General features: G+C 36.6%; 1 protein-coding gene and 1 long non-coding RNA gene across 3 annotated transcripts in view; one reads left to right on the forward strand and one right to left on the reverse strand.

Annotated features, from left to right (window-relative positions):
• Positions 1 to 307: 307 nt before the first annotated feature.
• Positions 308 to 1,983, reverse strand: LOC131535018 (uncharacterized). 2 transcript variants are annotated; one of them, XR_009269484.1, is made up of 4 exons: positions 1,443 to 1,983; positions 1,288 to 1,352; positions 875 to 978; positions 308 to 752 (listed from the first exon to the last, which is right to left on the reverse strand). It is a non-coding gene; the product is annotated as an uncharacterized LOC131535018 (long non-coding RNA). The 2 variants fall into 2 exon arrangements; XR_009269483.1 differs by having other exon boundaries at positions 1,288 to 1,973.
• A 2,931-nt stretch (positions 1,984 to 4,914) lies between these two features.
• LOC131535014 (uncharacterized) overlaps positions 4,915 to 16,253 on the forward strand; it is a gene marked incomplete at its 3' end in the record, with an annotated part of 92,873 nt that continues 81,534 nt past the window's right edge. Inside the window, exons 1-2 of the mRNA XM_058768147.1 lie at positions 4,915 to 5,942; positions 7,583 to 7,710. Coding sequence (XP_058624130.1) covers positions 7,652 to 7,710 — 59 coding nt within the window. The remainder of the gene's footprint in view (positions 5,943 to 7,582; positions 7,711 to 16,253) is intronic.

Here is a 16,253-nt window from a genome sequence, read left to right on the forward strand (position 1 = left end):
AGCTCAGAAGATCTCATCTCTGGAGAAGACTGTTGATTTTACACTCGAACAATGTGAGTATTACTACTTAGAAATTAAGATTACCTCAGAAAGCAGGGGTAGCCCAACACTTATGAACAATAATAATGATAAATGCTGACCAATAATTATTTTTTTAGTAAAACAAGCAAAATGTAATTTGCTTTTTCATATGCCATAGCTATGCATGACTACACACTAGACAAATGCAGCCAAAGTGAATACATCTCAATTTTCAGACAAGTAATGAATTAATGCATATGTTAATGAAACAATTATATTTTATTTACTGACAACAACAGGAAACATGAATAAATGAGTAAAATGTAAATAAAAGTAACCATGACAATAAATAAATACAAGTCAACAACACATGAAACAAAGCTTTATTCAAACGTATTGTTCTAACAATCATGTATTTACAGACGGTGAGCCCACATCCTACTGCCATCTCAACACAGCTGAGCCAGTTCTGCAGCTTTATTCTGATGAAGACCACCACGTCCACCTTCATCAGTCTCTGCCGTCCATCACGTCCCTCACTGCTGCAGTCACACTGAATCTGATCATGGATGAGAAAGGGACATCGAGGCTATCATTGTCTGAGAGCACAGAGAGGATGAGGCTCCCTGAACCACACAATCTTGAACAAGAGCAGAAGAACGTGTGCGGGACAATCTAGTTCCTGTGTCTGCTTCAAACATCTGTGTGCTGCTCTCCATGAGAACAACTACCTGTAACACATTTACACAGAGCAAAACATTTTACATATCATGTTGTCAGCATTCCATTTCTTGACAAATTTAAATTTCATATGTTTACAATTACATTCTAATTTTTTATATAGCTTCATTACTTTTGTGGTGTAATGAATTGGTCAGCAGAAGGTTGCTGGTTTGATCTCTGCAGTCGTCACCACCGGTGTCTTTACTCCGAGCTGCTGCGGGGGGATCGGGGTCCCTGTAATAAGAGCATTGTAAGTCACTTCAGATAAAAGTGTCTGCCAAATGCATAATTGTAAATGTAAAAAAAAAGAATAAATTTAAATTTAAAAATTTAAATGTAAATGCTTTTTTGTGCCTTGACACAAACGCTCAATAAAGCTGCTTATTTCTTAGTTTATTTCTTCAAACATATATATATTCAGTCATTATAGACTTGCATCAATGCTGTTCAATCCTTGTGTGTGCGTGCGTGTTCCCGCCAACCCAAAATAAACTACACCTTAAGATTTAAAAGATGTTTTATTCATTTCTATAGTGTACTCACTGAGAGGCTTTGATGGCAGCATTCCTCCATCAGTCAGTCTTCAGCAGATAAACACTCGTGTGTCTCTGTAACATCAGACAAGAGTCAGTCAGCTGTGATTTATCTGATCAATACTGCATTTACATGTTGAGGTAGACGCTGATGCGTTAACTCACTTTTTATTCAACACAAACGTTCCTCAGTTTATCTACAATACTAATGGACAAATAAAACAGAAAACTTATGTTTAGTTACTCCACGTAGATTTGTATATTTACATTACATTCATCTAAAGCAGTGTTGACAGTGATTTCTACATAATAACACATACATCTCTCACTCAGATGTGTGTTCATGTTGTGATGTGCTCATCTGTAATTCTTTTAGTACATTTTCCTGTCTCATATTAAATAGACATTTAGTAATCGTCTTTAAGATGTATATGGTTTATGTAAATGCACTCTGGAGACGTGCATGCGTTTACTGGAGCTCTGCTGTTCGCTACACATAATGAGACGTGTTTTTACAGCAAAATCACAAATATACTGTAACTTTACTGTCTAGCCTCTTTACACCTTCAGCAAATCAACAGTTTACTCTACAGTAGCTCAACAAATGTGATTTTAACACAGGAAACCGTGTTTTTGGTTTGTAATACTCATATTTGTAAACTGCCTCGTAGCTGTTCTCCATCACGTTCGATGATGACGTATTGATCTCCCGTGGGCTTCTGGGATTGAAAAGTGTCCATCGGATGAACACTCAAGAATCTGGGCTGAAGCAGTAGGACATCCGGGAACTTCTCGACTACTCTTTTATGAATACTGAGGTTTTGGACATCATTCTTTGCTCGCCTACTGCTTTTCCCCTACTATATAGTACGTAAGAGGCATATTCGGACGCACTTTAAGTAGACGCACGTCCGAATCTCGCGAGAATTAGTATGTCACCCAGGTAATTCTCGCCTACTCTATTATGAATACTGAGGTTTCAGACATACTTATTCGCTCGCCTTCTGCTTTTCACCTACTATATAGTAGAGAAGTAGGCGGTTTCGGATGCAGCCCGTATCATTAAAGTGAGAAAATGGCGGTGCTGCAGAAGAACGCTCATCCTCTGACGTCATCCGAAAATTATAGAGATTCCCACAACATTTGTATCATAATATAGCTTTAACATTACACTGATATTTACATTTTTGCAGTTCATGGATATTACTTTATAAATGGCATGCATAGAAATATATGAAATACATTAAAAAATAATGATGTGATAAACGAGATGTTGTTGGCAAGATGGTAGCTTGTATAGAGACAAGGTGAGAGTATTTTTCCCCGAAATAACCGTTTAAATTGAAGTGTGTAAGTCATTTTCATACAGTGGTATTGTTTATGGAGTTAATAAGCAATATATAAGCAAAAGGTGTAAAGACGTTATCCCCGATTTCACAGACAAGGCTAGTCAAGAGTAGTCCCAGACTAAAATGCATGTCTGGGCTGTTTTAACTGAAAGCAACTTGAACTGACTGATCTTAAAATAATTGTTTTGTCTCAAGATGCACATCAGTAGTGTTTTTATCCAAGGCACGTTTCCATTAAGTACACATACGTCTCAAAAGTGGATTCACATAAACCATATACATCTTAAAGATGATTACTAAATGTCTATTTAACATCTGACAGGACTATCTTTGATAAATATTGCAGATGAGCACATCTAATAGACATGAAACAGATCTGAGTGTGTTATGTATGTGTGCATTATGTAGAGTTCACTGTTGTCAACACTGCTTTAGATGAATGTAAGTCATGTAAACAAACACATCTACATAAAGTAACTGAACATAAGTTATCTATTTTATTTATCCATTAGTAATATTGATAATTTGAGGAACATTTGTGTTGGATGAAAAGGGAGTTACATCAGCAACTACCTCAACATGTAAATGCAGTATTGAGCTGATAATCACAGAGCTGACTGAATCTTGTCTGGATGTTACAGGGACAGATGAGACACACATGTGTTTATCTGGTGAAGAGTGACTGATGGAGGAATGCTGCCATCAAAGCCTCTCAGTGAGTACACTACTGAAATGAATTAAACATCTTTTAAATCTTAAATTGTAGTTTATTGTAATTATTGTAATTTCAAACAGAGCTATTACAGCACTTTTCTGATTCTTGATTCCTGTGCATTTGCTGCAGATCTTCTGTGGTGGAGCAGGACCTGCAAGGCAAGGTGACAGCGACATTCGTGAAAAAAAGGGAAAAGCTCAAACAAAAGCATAAAATAAGATAATTTTGTTACTTCTAGTACAGAGATCAGATGACATTGTGCTGTTAAAATGACTGCTTTTGTATTATGTTTGGGTGTTTTTGTATGATCTGAAATGTCTGCAGACTGGTGTGAGAACTGAGGATGGAGAGTCTACAGCAGCATCCTGGAAATGGTCCAGTGCCATGAATGAGACGCTCCATCACTGCACCTGCCCTCATCTGGACCAGATGCTGCTGTGGTCTCTTCATCATCAGTGACCCCAGAGCCAGCGAGAACATCTAGAGAAAGACCAAAAGACACTGAGGATGTGATATTGGTCAAGTTTATTCTGCTGGTTTCTGTTCATACAATGAAGGCTGACTTTCAGAAGCTTCAGAAGCATCATCAAAAAATGTCATGAAGCTTTTATCCAAAGTGATTTACAGTGCTCTTATTACAGGGACCTACAATCCCTGGATCAACCTGGAGAAAAGAGCCTTGCTGAAGGACACACCGGTGATGAACCAGCAACCTTCTGCTCACCAGTTCAGTGGTTTAGCCAACTACAAAAGTAATAAAGCTACAACTAAAAAAATGCATGTAATTGTAAACATGAAATGATATTTGGCAAGAAATGGAAAGCTGACAACATGAATTGTAAATGTTTAACTCTGTTTAAATGTTTTACAGGTAGTCATGCTCATGGAGAGCAGGCACACGAATGTTTGGAGCAGACACGGTGGCGGCCAGATTGTCCTGCACATGTTCTCCTGCTCTTGCCTCAAGGTTGTGTGGTTCAGGGGGCATCGTCATGGTCTTCCTCATCCTCTGGGTCAACGATGTCCTCATTGAGAAGAGCAAGATTGTGAAGCACAGCGCAGCTGCAGAACCGGCACATCTGTGTTGAGATGGCAGTAGGATGTGGGGTTCACCATCTGTAAATACATGATTGTTAGAACAATAAGTTTGAATGAAACTTTGCTTCATCTGTTGTTGACTTGTGTGTGTGTGTGTATATATATATATATATACAGTGTATATATATGTATTTATTGTGATGCTTGCTTTTATTCATTCTTTTATTCATGTTTCTTATTATTGTCATTAAATAAAATATATTTTATTAATTCATGTATTAATTGCTTGACTGAAAATTGATGTATTCACATCGACTGCATTTGTTCAACTAGTGTATATTCATGTATAGCTACGTCACGACAAAAATTACATTTTGCTTGTTTTACTAAAATGTCATTTTAAGTAAAAAAAAGAAAGAAAGAAGGTCATATAATTATTGGTTAGCACTTATCATTATTGCGTGTAAGTGTTGGAGTGGGCAAACGATGCAATTCATTCTGGGGTATTCTTAATTTTTAAGTTGAAATACTTACATTTTTAGAGTATAAAATCAACAGTCTTCTCCAAAGGCGAGATCTTCGAGCAGCTGCCCGACATATCCTTTGTGCTGACATTTCAAACGCTGAGGAAAACCGTACTAGATTGTTGAGTTAGTGATGCTATGAGGTGTTAGTGCACCTGTCCCTCTTTTTTTATTATTATTATTGCTGAACTTATTACATAAAAGATCAGGGAAAGATGGTTGTATCTAACAATGAACAATCTTAATGGCATAAAACAGTAAACAAAAATGTATGAGATTATATACACAGAAAAAAAGCACAGTGACCAGGTTAAATATCTTTGAATAATTCATCATGATGCTTTTTTTTTAGAAGCCTGAGCGGTGAAAAAAGTTAAATTCAACAAGAAAAAGAAGAAAACAGGAGATTTAAGACACTTTTGCTTGTGGATGATAAAAATAAAATAATTAACAAAATATTCAAGAGATAACAATTTTGGGTTTTTGTAATAAAAAAAATTAAAAATGCTTTAAGGATAAAACTGTGGATCACATTAGTGGAGTTACAAATATAAGAACTTAAATCAACACAAAATGTATTGGCTACTACAATCACAAAATAAAAGGGCAGCTGTTTCTTCAACAAGACCACAAAATGAGCAAATTTTATCAGTATCAAGATACTTTAGATTAATTAAACCTGTCACTCATATATTTTAAGTTGTAGCGCTTGTTATAAACACATAAAACGTCAACATAGCGGATGATATCCGAATCGCATTCATACTTAACGCATTCATGCTGTAGAGAATGTACTCTTTTAGCGCTCGTTAAGTACTTATTGAAGAAAGTATGCGGTTTCGGACGCAGCCCGACAACATCTCGTTTTAACATCTCGCGTGGTTCTGTGTGATTTGGACAACTTCAAGTTACGCCCCCTTCCAGTTCGCAGACAGACCCTTCTCGAGTTTGTTGCTGACAGAACGTGAACAAGAATCGATAGTGTTCAAAGACATCTGGATTCTGTTCCCTTTACACAAGACCGTTTGTACTACTGCAAGTAAGCGTTAATACTTTCATTGTTAGTTATTTTGAGAATGAAGGGATTTCAGCGTGATTTAAATTCGTGTGCCAGTTCCAGCAGTATAATCGATCAGCTGGAAATTACGCAAACCGTTTGATGCACGCATGTTAAAAAACGAGGTTTATTAAAATAATTATTTTTTCGAAGAATTTTTCCCACCCTTCTTTCATTTAGCCTGCTTTTATCATTTCAGATCATGTAACTATAACGTTAGATAACTCTCATTACTAAATGCGAAATCGAAAGTAAAATGGGTTACAGGCCTCACAGTAACTTGCAGATGTCGACGAAATCAGCATTTCCGGTTAGACGTTCTTACTCTACGTTCCGGTTTTATGTATATAAGAAAGTTTTGGTTTAAGTAGCATATCACCATGGCAGGACTGGTAATCGGGAATACATACCGGGCATTTTCCCGGTGGGCCGACGCACTGAAGGGGCCGACAGATAGTGGTGGGCAGGCTTCGTGAAACAGTCGAAACCATAGACTGTAAAAAAAGGTTTCGACACAATTCGACACCCGTCTCTACGGTGACATCTAGTGCTCATTTTCAAGTATTGCTATGTAGCAGTTTCGATAGAGAAACAATTAGGCGAATTGACGAATTATAACCTATGTTGTGTTAGTCGGTTCACCAAGTGATTTGGGGGAGTGGTTAGTGTTCTCGACTGGGATGCTGACACCTTGTTTTTGAATCCCGGGTGAAGCAGTAATGCATATAATTATAATAAGCATTTAAAATTTGTGTTTTTATTGTTCTGCTATTCTAATGTGTTGAAACATCGGTCTGACATCTGAATGAACTCTTTGTGAATAAATGTTATTTTGGTCATGAAAAATGAACATTTAATAGAAGACATCAAGCCACAATGTCTGACTTCTTTTTTTTTTTTTTTTACACATAAAGATTTTTATTTAAAAATATGGATTTTCTAAACAGTGTCTCAACACTTTGTGATCTGAATTAGATTTCATACAATGTATGCCTTGCTTAGATGGCCCAGCAGTGTCAATAGCATAGGTACAGGGACAATGTTACCATCCTCTGCACCCCCCAAAAGGGCAGGAGGAGTGCTCCTCAAATGGCGCATCATGGATGATGTATTATTACAGTAGGCTAGCTGCCTATCACAATACAGTGTGAGCCAGGCATTAATAATAATAAATATTTCTTGAGCAGCAAATCAGCATATTAGAATGATTTCTGAAGGATCATGTGACACTGAAGACTGGAGTAATGATGCTGAAAATTCAACTTTGATCACAGGAATAAATTACATTTTAAAATGTATTCAAATAGAAAAGTTATTTTAAATAGTAAAAATATTTCACAATATTACTGTTTTTGCTATATTTTGAATCAAAGAAATGCAGACTTGGTTAGCAGAAGAGACTTCTTTCAAAAAAAATAATGAAAAATCTTACTGTTCAAAAACTTTTGAATGGTAGTGTATATCATATATATATATGGTGGTGGGCCGCCAGGGCCGATTTTTTTTTTTGTTCCAGCCCTGCATATCACATTACAGTTAGTACATTACACTTATTCAGTAATCAGTCATCTTAAGGAAACAAAAACAAATGTTATTCATCTCAGTAACATTGTTATCTCCAGGTCATGCTGAACCGCTGACATTTTTTCACAAACCAGTGCTGATAATTGAACTGGCTGTTCAACTGCAGTATGTCAGGGGACCGAGGAAAGGACTCTCCGTCTGAGATGAGTCTTCCCGAGGAACATGGGTAAGTCTGTTTTTAGAAAATTTGATAAAGTTTACGTCATTGATTTTGTTATTTTCCTGTTTATCACTGTGAAGCTGCTTTGAAACAATTTGTATTGTGTAAAGCGTTATAGAAATAAAGGTGACTTGACTCAAGAGCATCAACTAAACACTGATGATGTGGGTGAGGAGAAAAAACCTTGAAAAAGTCTAGTTCAAGTCCATACAAATTGAGTCGGTTAAGAAGCTGTTTATGGAAGATAAAGTTAAAAACTCCGGTAGAAAGGAAAATTTCTAGTGTCCAATCGTGGAATTGAGGAACAAGATGGTGTGACTTCTCCTTTGTTCTACTTGCATAGGTGACAAAAGAGCAGTTTATTTTATAGTGTACTGTATATTGTCGAGATAAGTGTGCTGCAAATTGCCATGGGTGGTGGCATTTATTTATAAAGGTAAACACTCCACCAACCCCACCCCACAGAACTGACAAAAGGGTGTGCTGCTTGGGAATCTATAAGGTTGGTGAGTCTCTGAGTTGTGTTATATAGTTAAATAAGTGGAAAAATCTTGCAAGGTGAGGAACCAGCATGTTACTTGTATCTGAGTGTCTATGATATGGTTTTAGTCTCCTGTTATAATGAGAGATAATCAGGTATTAAGGTAAAGGATTTATTAGGTTCCCTTTCAGTCGGTCACATTCAACGTCACGTCGGAACGTACAGACAAACTGAGATCCCAGTTCGTCGGTACTTTCCGATGTGACGTCTCCATTCTCTCCTTCAGGGAACGAGGGTTACATACGTAACCGAGATGTTTATTTGGTTTTTGTAGTATTTATATATATATATATATATATATATATTATTACACACACACTAGTGTTGTCATGGTACCAAAATTTCTGTATTCCATACTAATACCAGTGAAAATCTACGGTTCTTGGTACCAATTTCGGTACCAAAGTAAAACACAAAAACATGCTAATTAAAAACACATTATTTTTATTAATAAAGTTAAACAAAAATAAACCGTACAAAATCTTTTATTCATTCTTTATGCTTATTTAAAATTGTAATAAGTAATAAAGTAATAAAAGTAAAAAAAAAAAAAAAAAAAAGGTTTTCACCCAAAAGTTTTTGTCATACTTCTGCTACCGCTGAAAAACAACTGTAAACTGTTGTCTGTTTTAGGGTTTGCTGGTGTGTTTCATGACCTTCCTCAGCCTGCTGAAAAATGAAAATATAATATAAGGCAATGGGCTGAGTCTGACCAAATGCAACATTAGATCATTGACTCCAGCTAAAATATAACATTTCAGTAAATAACAAACCTCAGCTTTTATAATAAATTTAGATAAGATCACACATATTTTAAGATAAGTTTATATCAAATAGATGGAAACTGTAGTATTAAAAACACTTTACAATAAGATTCCATTTGTTAGATAACATGATCAAAAAACATTAGTTATATAGCAATTCTTCTTCTTAGGGTTAATTTCAAAATTGACTAATACATAAAATCAAAAGTTCAATCTGTTAATTATTTAATGCACAATGAACAAACATGAATGATCAAGTGTTTGTGTTAAATAACATTCACAAACATTAATTAATGTTGTAAAAATATATTGTTCACTCACTGTAAGTTGATGTTAGATAATAACATGAAGTCATGTTAATGAATGGTATTATTGTAAAGTCTATACAGGAGATAAAATTTGACTGTACTTTCATTTAATCCAAACTGTCTACATATTTAATTTTAAAGGGCTTTTAAAACCTGCTAGTTATCCAGCCAACAATAACAAATAACTCTCTAGCTAAAAAAAAAAAGCCCAGAACTGCTTTTCTGACTGACTGATACGACATAAACACTGTTAACCATTTGTACATTTCTCTAACACATATTTTAGATTCACAATTCATTTAAAAGCCTCTGGTGTGTAAAATAGGAAAATGCCACTATGTCCTTCTGTTTTTTTTTTTTTTTAAACATTTAATAAATAAACTTCATTCTAATGTTCATTGTATTAGCGTTAGCCATGCTTATGCTAATGATTAACTCTGCTAATAATGGCAATGTTTATTTCAATCCGACATTCAAATTAAAATATGGAATAATATTCATAACAGAAGAACTAAATATTAAATGTGACTCTGGGGGCGTATTACAGATATATCCTAACTTCAAAATCTCATTTTATCTGTTTGGTAACCATGGTAATTTCAGTTAGGACCACATTTAGGACAAAAGCTATTACAGAACAGCATTTCCTAAGTTATCCGGTTATCCTATCTTAACTGCAGGTAGGAAGGGGGTACTACAGAAACCTCCTAACTTGACAAAAAATCCTAAAAACTGTCTTAACTTTAGGGCAACCCCGCAGCTGTCCTAACTTCAAAATTATTTGAAAGCTAACGGAAAAACTACATACAGTTGCGCTGACCAACAATGATATTACATTTATTAATAATTGAAAATGAAGAGCGGAGATGTTTAATGGTAGAAAGACTCTTGGAGGACCCTGAAGATGTGTTACATGTGTTACAAAACACTCATAAAAGTAATTACAGTCTGCCACGCAACAGGACCTGCAGCCAGTACTACAGAGACCAACAGAAGCGTCACGGAGCATTACCAGTTGTAGTGCAAGTGACTAATTCCTTACGTTTTTTTGCAAAGGGTGATTTTCAAAGTGAAGTAGCTTTTGTTTACATCATCAGCAGCTCTTGCAGTGTTGGTTGCTTGATAACAGAACTGAGAGTGGATTGTCAAACATGATTATGCCATTTAAGATTTCCTAAATAGAGATAAGATACGATTTTGTAAGATAGGATAAGAATCCCAAATCAATAATACAAATTTTCGAAAAATCCTATTTTAACATAACATACAGTGGGTACGGAAAGTATTCAGACCCCCTTAAATTTTTCACTCTTTGTTATATTGCAGCCATTTGCTAAAATCATTTAAGTTCATTTTTTTCCCTCATTAATGTACACACAGCATCCCATATTGACAGAAAAACATAGAATTGTTGACATTTTTGCAGATTTATTAAAAAAGAAAAACTGAAATATCACATGGTCCTAAGTATTCAGACCCTTTGCTGTGACACTCATATATTTAACTCAGGTGCTGGCCATTTCTTCTGATCATCCTCGAGATGGTTCTACACCTTCATTTGAGTCCAGCTGTGTTTGATTATACTGATTGGACTTGATTAGGAAAGCCACACACCTGTCTATATAAGACCTTACAGCTCACAGTGCATGTCAGAGCAAATGAGAATCATGAGGTCAAAGGAACTGCCTGAAGAGCTCAGAGACAGAATTGTGGCAAGGCACAGATCTGGCCAAGGTTACAAAAAAATGTCTGCTGCACTTAAGGTTCCTAAGAGCACAGTGGCCTCCATAATCCTTAAATGGAAAACGTTTGGGACGACCAGAACCCTTCCTAGAGCTGGCCGTCCGGCCAAACTGAGCTATCGGGGTAGAAGAGCCTTAGCGAGAGACGTAAAGAAGAACCCAAAGATCACTGTGGCTGAGCTCCAGAGATGCTGTCGGGAGATGGGAGAAAGTTGTAGAAAGTCAACCATCACTGCAGCCCTCCACCAGTCGGGGCTTTATGGCAGAGTGGCCCGACGGAAGCCTCTTCTCAGTGCAAGACACATGAAAGCCCGCATGGAGTTTGCTAAAAAACACCTGAATAAGATTCTCTGGTCTGATGAGACGAAGATAGAAGTTTTTGGCCTTAATTCTGAGCGGTATGTGTGGAGAAAACCAGGCACTGCTCATCACCTGTCCAATACAGTCCCAACAGTGAAGCATGGTGGTGGCAGCATCATGCTGTGGGGGTGTTTTTCAGCTGCAGGCAGGGCTGGACTGGCAATCTGGCATACCGGCATTTTCCCGGTGGGCCGACGCACTGAAGGGGCCGACAGAATTTTTTATTTCTTTTGCCAAGGACCATCACGAGCAGCCATTGGTTTGTCTCCTGTATTGACAGCGTAAACCACCCAATCACAATGCGCTATAGACGGAGCCATGAAGTGTTTTGCTCCGCCTATATAAAGAACGCTTCACCCCAACTTCTTCCTCATCGGCTTTTCCCATGTTTTCACAGCAGCTTTATCAAGAACAGGCTTGCTCTGCGGTGAGTGATGCGGCATAAAGAGTCAGGAGGAGGAGGAGAGGAGAGCAGTTGAATCGGTAAAGTGCTTGATCGGGACTCGCAGCGGAGTCAGGCATCTATCCTGTGTGCGCGCGCCATTAGCGCAGAATACACAAACACTTCTTAATAAAACGTAAATTCGTTCACCGCGATTCTTTGGCCAAGTCATGTCAAGTGTGTTCATAGAGGTTTCCATGGGCCAATGCGAATAAAAATAGATTTAAATTCGAAAAGACACGATATTGTCAGACCTGACGTTTTTTTTATTATCCAGAACAACTCGATGCAATGATACATATCTACACTACCAGTCAAAAGTTATTGAACAGTAAGATTTTGAATTTTTTTTTTTTTTTTAAAGAATTCTCTTCTGCTCACCAAGCCTGCATTTATTTTATCCAAAATACAGCAAAAGCAGTAATATTGTTACATATTTTTACTATTTAAAATAACTGCTTGCTATTTGAATATATATTTAAAACGTAATTTATTCCTGTGATCAAAGATGAATTTTCAGCATCTTTACTCCAGTCTTCAGGGTCACATGATCCTTCAGAAATCATTCTAATATGCTGATTTGCTGCTCAAGAAATATTTATTATTATTAATGGATTCTTTGAATAGAAAGATATAAAGATCAGCATTTATCTGAAAATACACCATTCAAAACATTGGAGTCAGTATAATTGTTGTTTTGTTTTTTGGGAAAGAAATTATGGAAATTAATACTTTTATTTAGCGAGGATGCTTTAAATTGATCAAAAATTATGATAAAGACAAAAGATTTCTATTTCAAATCAATGCTGTTCTTCTGAACTTTCTATTCATCAAAGGAAACCTGAAAAAACATTCTACTCAGCTGTTTTCAACATAATAATAAATGTATTTTGAGCAGCAAATCAGAATATTAGAATGATTTCTGAAGAATCATGTGACACTGAAGACTGGAGTAATAATGCTGAAAATTCAGCTTTGATCACAGCAATAAATTACATTTTAAAATATATTCAAATAGAAAACAGTTATTTTAAATAGTAAAAATATTTTACAATATTACTGTTTTTGCTGTATTCAGACTTAGTTAGCAGAAGAGACTTCTTTCAAAAAAAAATTATGAAAAAGCTTACTGTTCAAAAACTTTTGAATGGTAGTGTATATCATATATATATATATAGTGGTGGGCCACCAGGACCAAAAAATGCCAGGGCCGATTTTTTTGTCCCAGTCCAGCCCTGGCTGCAGGGACAGGACGACTGGTTGCAATCGAGGGAAAGATGAATTAAGTACATTAATACCAAGTACAGGGATATCCTGGATGAAAACCTTCTCCAGAGTGCTCAGGACCTCAGACTGGGCCAAAGGTTTACCTTCCAACAAGACAATGACCCTAAGCACACAGCTAAAATAACGAAGGAGTGGCTTCACAACAACTCCGTGACTGTTCTTGAATGGCCCAGCCAGAGCCCTGACTTAAACCCAATTGAGCATCTCTGGAGAGACCTAAAAATGGCTGTCCACCAACGTTTGCCATCCAACCTGACAGAACTGGAGAGGATCTGCAAGGAGGAATGGCAGAGGATCCCCAAATCAAGGTGTGAAAAACTTGTTGCATCTTTCCCAAAAGGACTCATGGCTGTATTAGATCAAAGGGTGCTTCTACTAAATACTGAGCAAAGGGTCTGAATACTTAGGACCATGTGATATTTCAGTTTTTCTTTTTTAATAAATCTGCAAAAATGTCAACAATTCTGTGTTTTTCTGTCAATATGGGGTGCTGTGTGTACATAAATGAGGAAAACAAAATGAAGTTAAATGATTTTAGCAAATGGCTGCAATATAACAAAGAGTGAAAAATGTAAGGGGGTCTGAATACTTTCCGTACCCACTGTATCTTAAGTTAAGACCTAAGATGAGAAACTTTCTGTAATATGACTCCTGGACCACAAAACCAGTCATAATAGACAATTTTTCAAAATTGAGATTTATAAATCATCTGAAAGCTAAATAAGCATAAATAAGCTTTCCATTTATGTATGGTTTGTTATGATAGGACAATATTTGGCTGAGATACAACTATTTGAAATTCTGGAATCTGAGGGTGCAAAAAAATCTAAATACTGAGAAAATCGCCTTTAAAGTTGTCCAAATGAAGTTCTTAGCAATGCATATTACTAATCAAAAGTTAAGTTTTAAGTACCACCGGTACTTAAATGAATAAAAAAAAAAAAAAAAACTGATAACATGACGTTTTCATTTTTTTTAGTACCGACTTTGTACCGAAGTACCGGGTCTTTTGACAACACTTATACACACACACACGATATATGATATATGAATATATATATACACTTTTTTTTTTTTTTTTTTTTTTCACTTGTTTACACACAAGAAGTATTAGTAACCTAAATTAATATTTTAATATATTAATGTTTTGATTGTCTATGACAACCCCCATCTCTCCCCCAGGTATTTGTGTTGGTAATGGTTAGAAATTCAGCAGGAGCAGGATAAAAAAAACAGTTCCGCACAGGGCTCTAATACAAAAACACACAATAAATGGCAACTCTGGAAAGCAAAATTTGAATCCTGGATATTGAGCGATTTAGAAATCCCAGCCGGACACTTTTTTTTTTTTTTTTTTTAGGTCCAAAAAAAGGACATGTCTGGGATAAAGAGGATGTATGGTCACCCTAGTTATAGAACATTTGGGCTGTCAACGTTAATGCGTTTATGCAAGCAGTTAATTTTGCAATCCTTAACGTGTTAAAATAATTTAAAGGGGTCATATGATGTTGCTAAAAATAACATTATTTTGTGTATTTGTTGTAAAGCAGTGTGTTTACGTGGTTTGAGGTTCAAAAAACACATTATTTTCCACATACTGTACATTATTGTTGCTCCTCTATGCTCCGCCTTTCTGAAACACGTCGATTTTTACAAAGCTCATCATTCTGAGAAGCGAGTTGTGCTCTGATTGGCCAGCTATCCAGTGCGTTGTGATTGGTCGAATACCTCAAGCGTGTGACTGAAATGTTACGCCCCTTACCATGTTGTGATGCCATGTCCCGGCACTACGAGACTAAAGCAATAAAACCCACTATAAACAAGGCATTTGTTGCATTCATTGAGGACATAATTACTGATTGTAATGACTCATGCGGCCTTTTTATGTGTTGCGCAGCGCCGCGCCACGTAAACATAACACCATGTCTGCATTTGTGATCGTAGAAATGCCAAACAAGCACTACTCTACACTGCTCAAAACTGGCATTTGAATAGTCAGTAGCAAATTCTTTAAATATCGAAACGTACTTACAGGCTGTGAGTCAGAAGCGCCAGACTGTCCTTGCAACGTTGGAATTGTCCCACTTTATAGAGTTCACATCACAGCCATTCATAATGTCGACACTGTAGGCTACTCTCTCCCAGGATCAGGAAACAGTCCTCCGTAAAATGTGCTGCACACATTCGAATATTTGCATTGTACTGTTTTGGAACAGTGTTGTAAATATAACTTAACCACTGGTGTCTAGTTGTGTACTCATTTGGAAGGCCAAACAAAGTGCTTTCACAACGAAACACACAGCGTCTCCACAACATGGCGCAGCAACAACAATACTACAGCGAGAATAAGTTACACCGCCTTTCATTGCGTGTACGTTTGGGCGGTGTTATGCAAATCTTCCCACACTGTGACGTAGACGTGGGGGCGTGTTTGAATGAGCCATTTTAGGAAGGCGTGGCAGAGTCTTAACTTTTATAAAGAATATCTCTTTGGGTTTGAGACTTTAATCTTTGCAACTTTACAGATCTTATATATGCACAAACAGCTTGTAACACTTCAAAGACAAAGGAAAACATAAAATCGCATCATATGACCCCTTTAAAGCAATTAACGCAAATTTACTGAAGCATAATTTTTATTCTAACCCAATAATTATAAGCCACTAAACTCTGGGAAAGTTTTTAGTCCAATGATACAGTAAGCGAATGCATTCAAACAATCAGTCCAAAACCGCGCTAATGTAAAAAAAACCAGGCTGATTAAATTAGAACTGTTAAGTTTTTAGTGATTTTATTTTTTTTATTATTCCAGAGTGTTTCGCTTTAAAACACAAGCTCTGTCATTGTTTCCCTCATGTATCGTGCTGTGTGAAATACAAACTGAATGAAATGTCAACACATCCCACCACTGTATGGCCAGATGAGACACACACTATGTTTCTCGGCTGGATAACCAGCATCTCGCCTGTTACGTTTTGATGGATAAAGATTGCCATCAAGGTGGCATACAGGAGTCGTACAGTAAGCATATGTGAGTCTGTTGTATTGATGCATGTATGAGCACTCTTGAAGCACTGATCGCACATTGTATTTATGCACAGACAT

This window comes from Onychostoma macrolepis, unplaced genomic scaffold (genome assembly GCF_012432095.1).
Source record: "Onychostoma macrolepis isolate SWU-2019 unplaced genomic scaffold, ASM1243209v1 Scaffold1, whole genome shotgun sequence".
Lineage (NCBI taxonomy): Eukaryota > Metazoa > Chordata > Actinopteri > Cypriniformes > Cyprinidae > Onychostoma > Onychostoma macrolepis.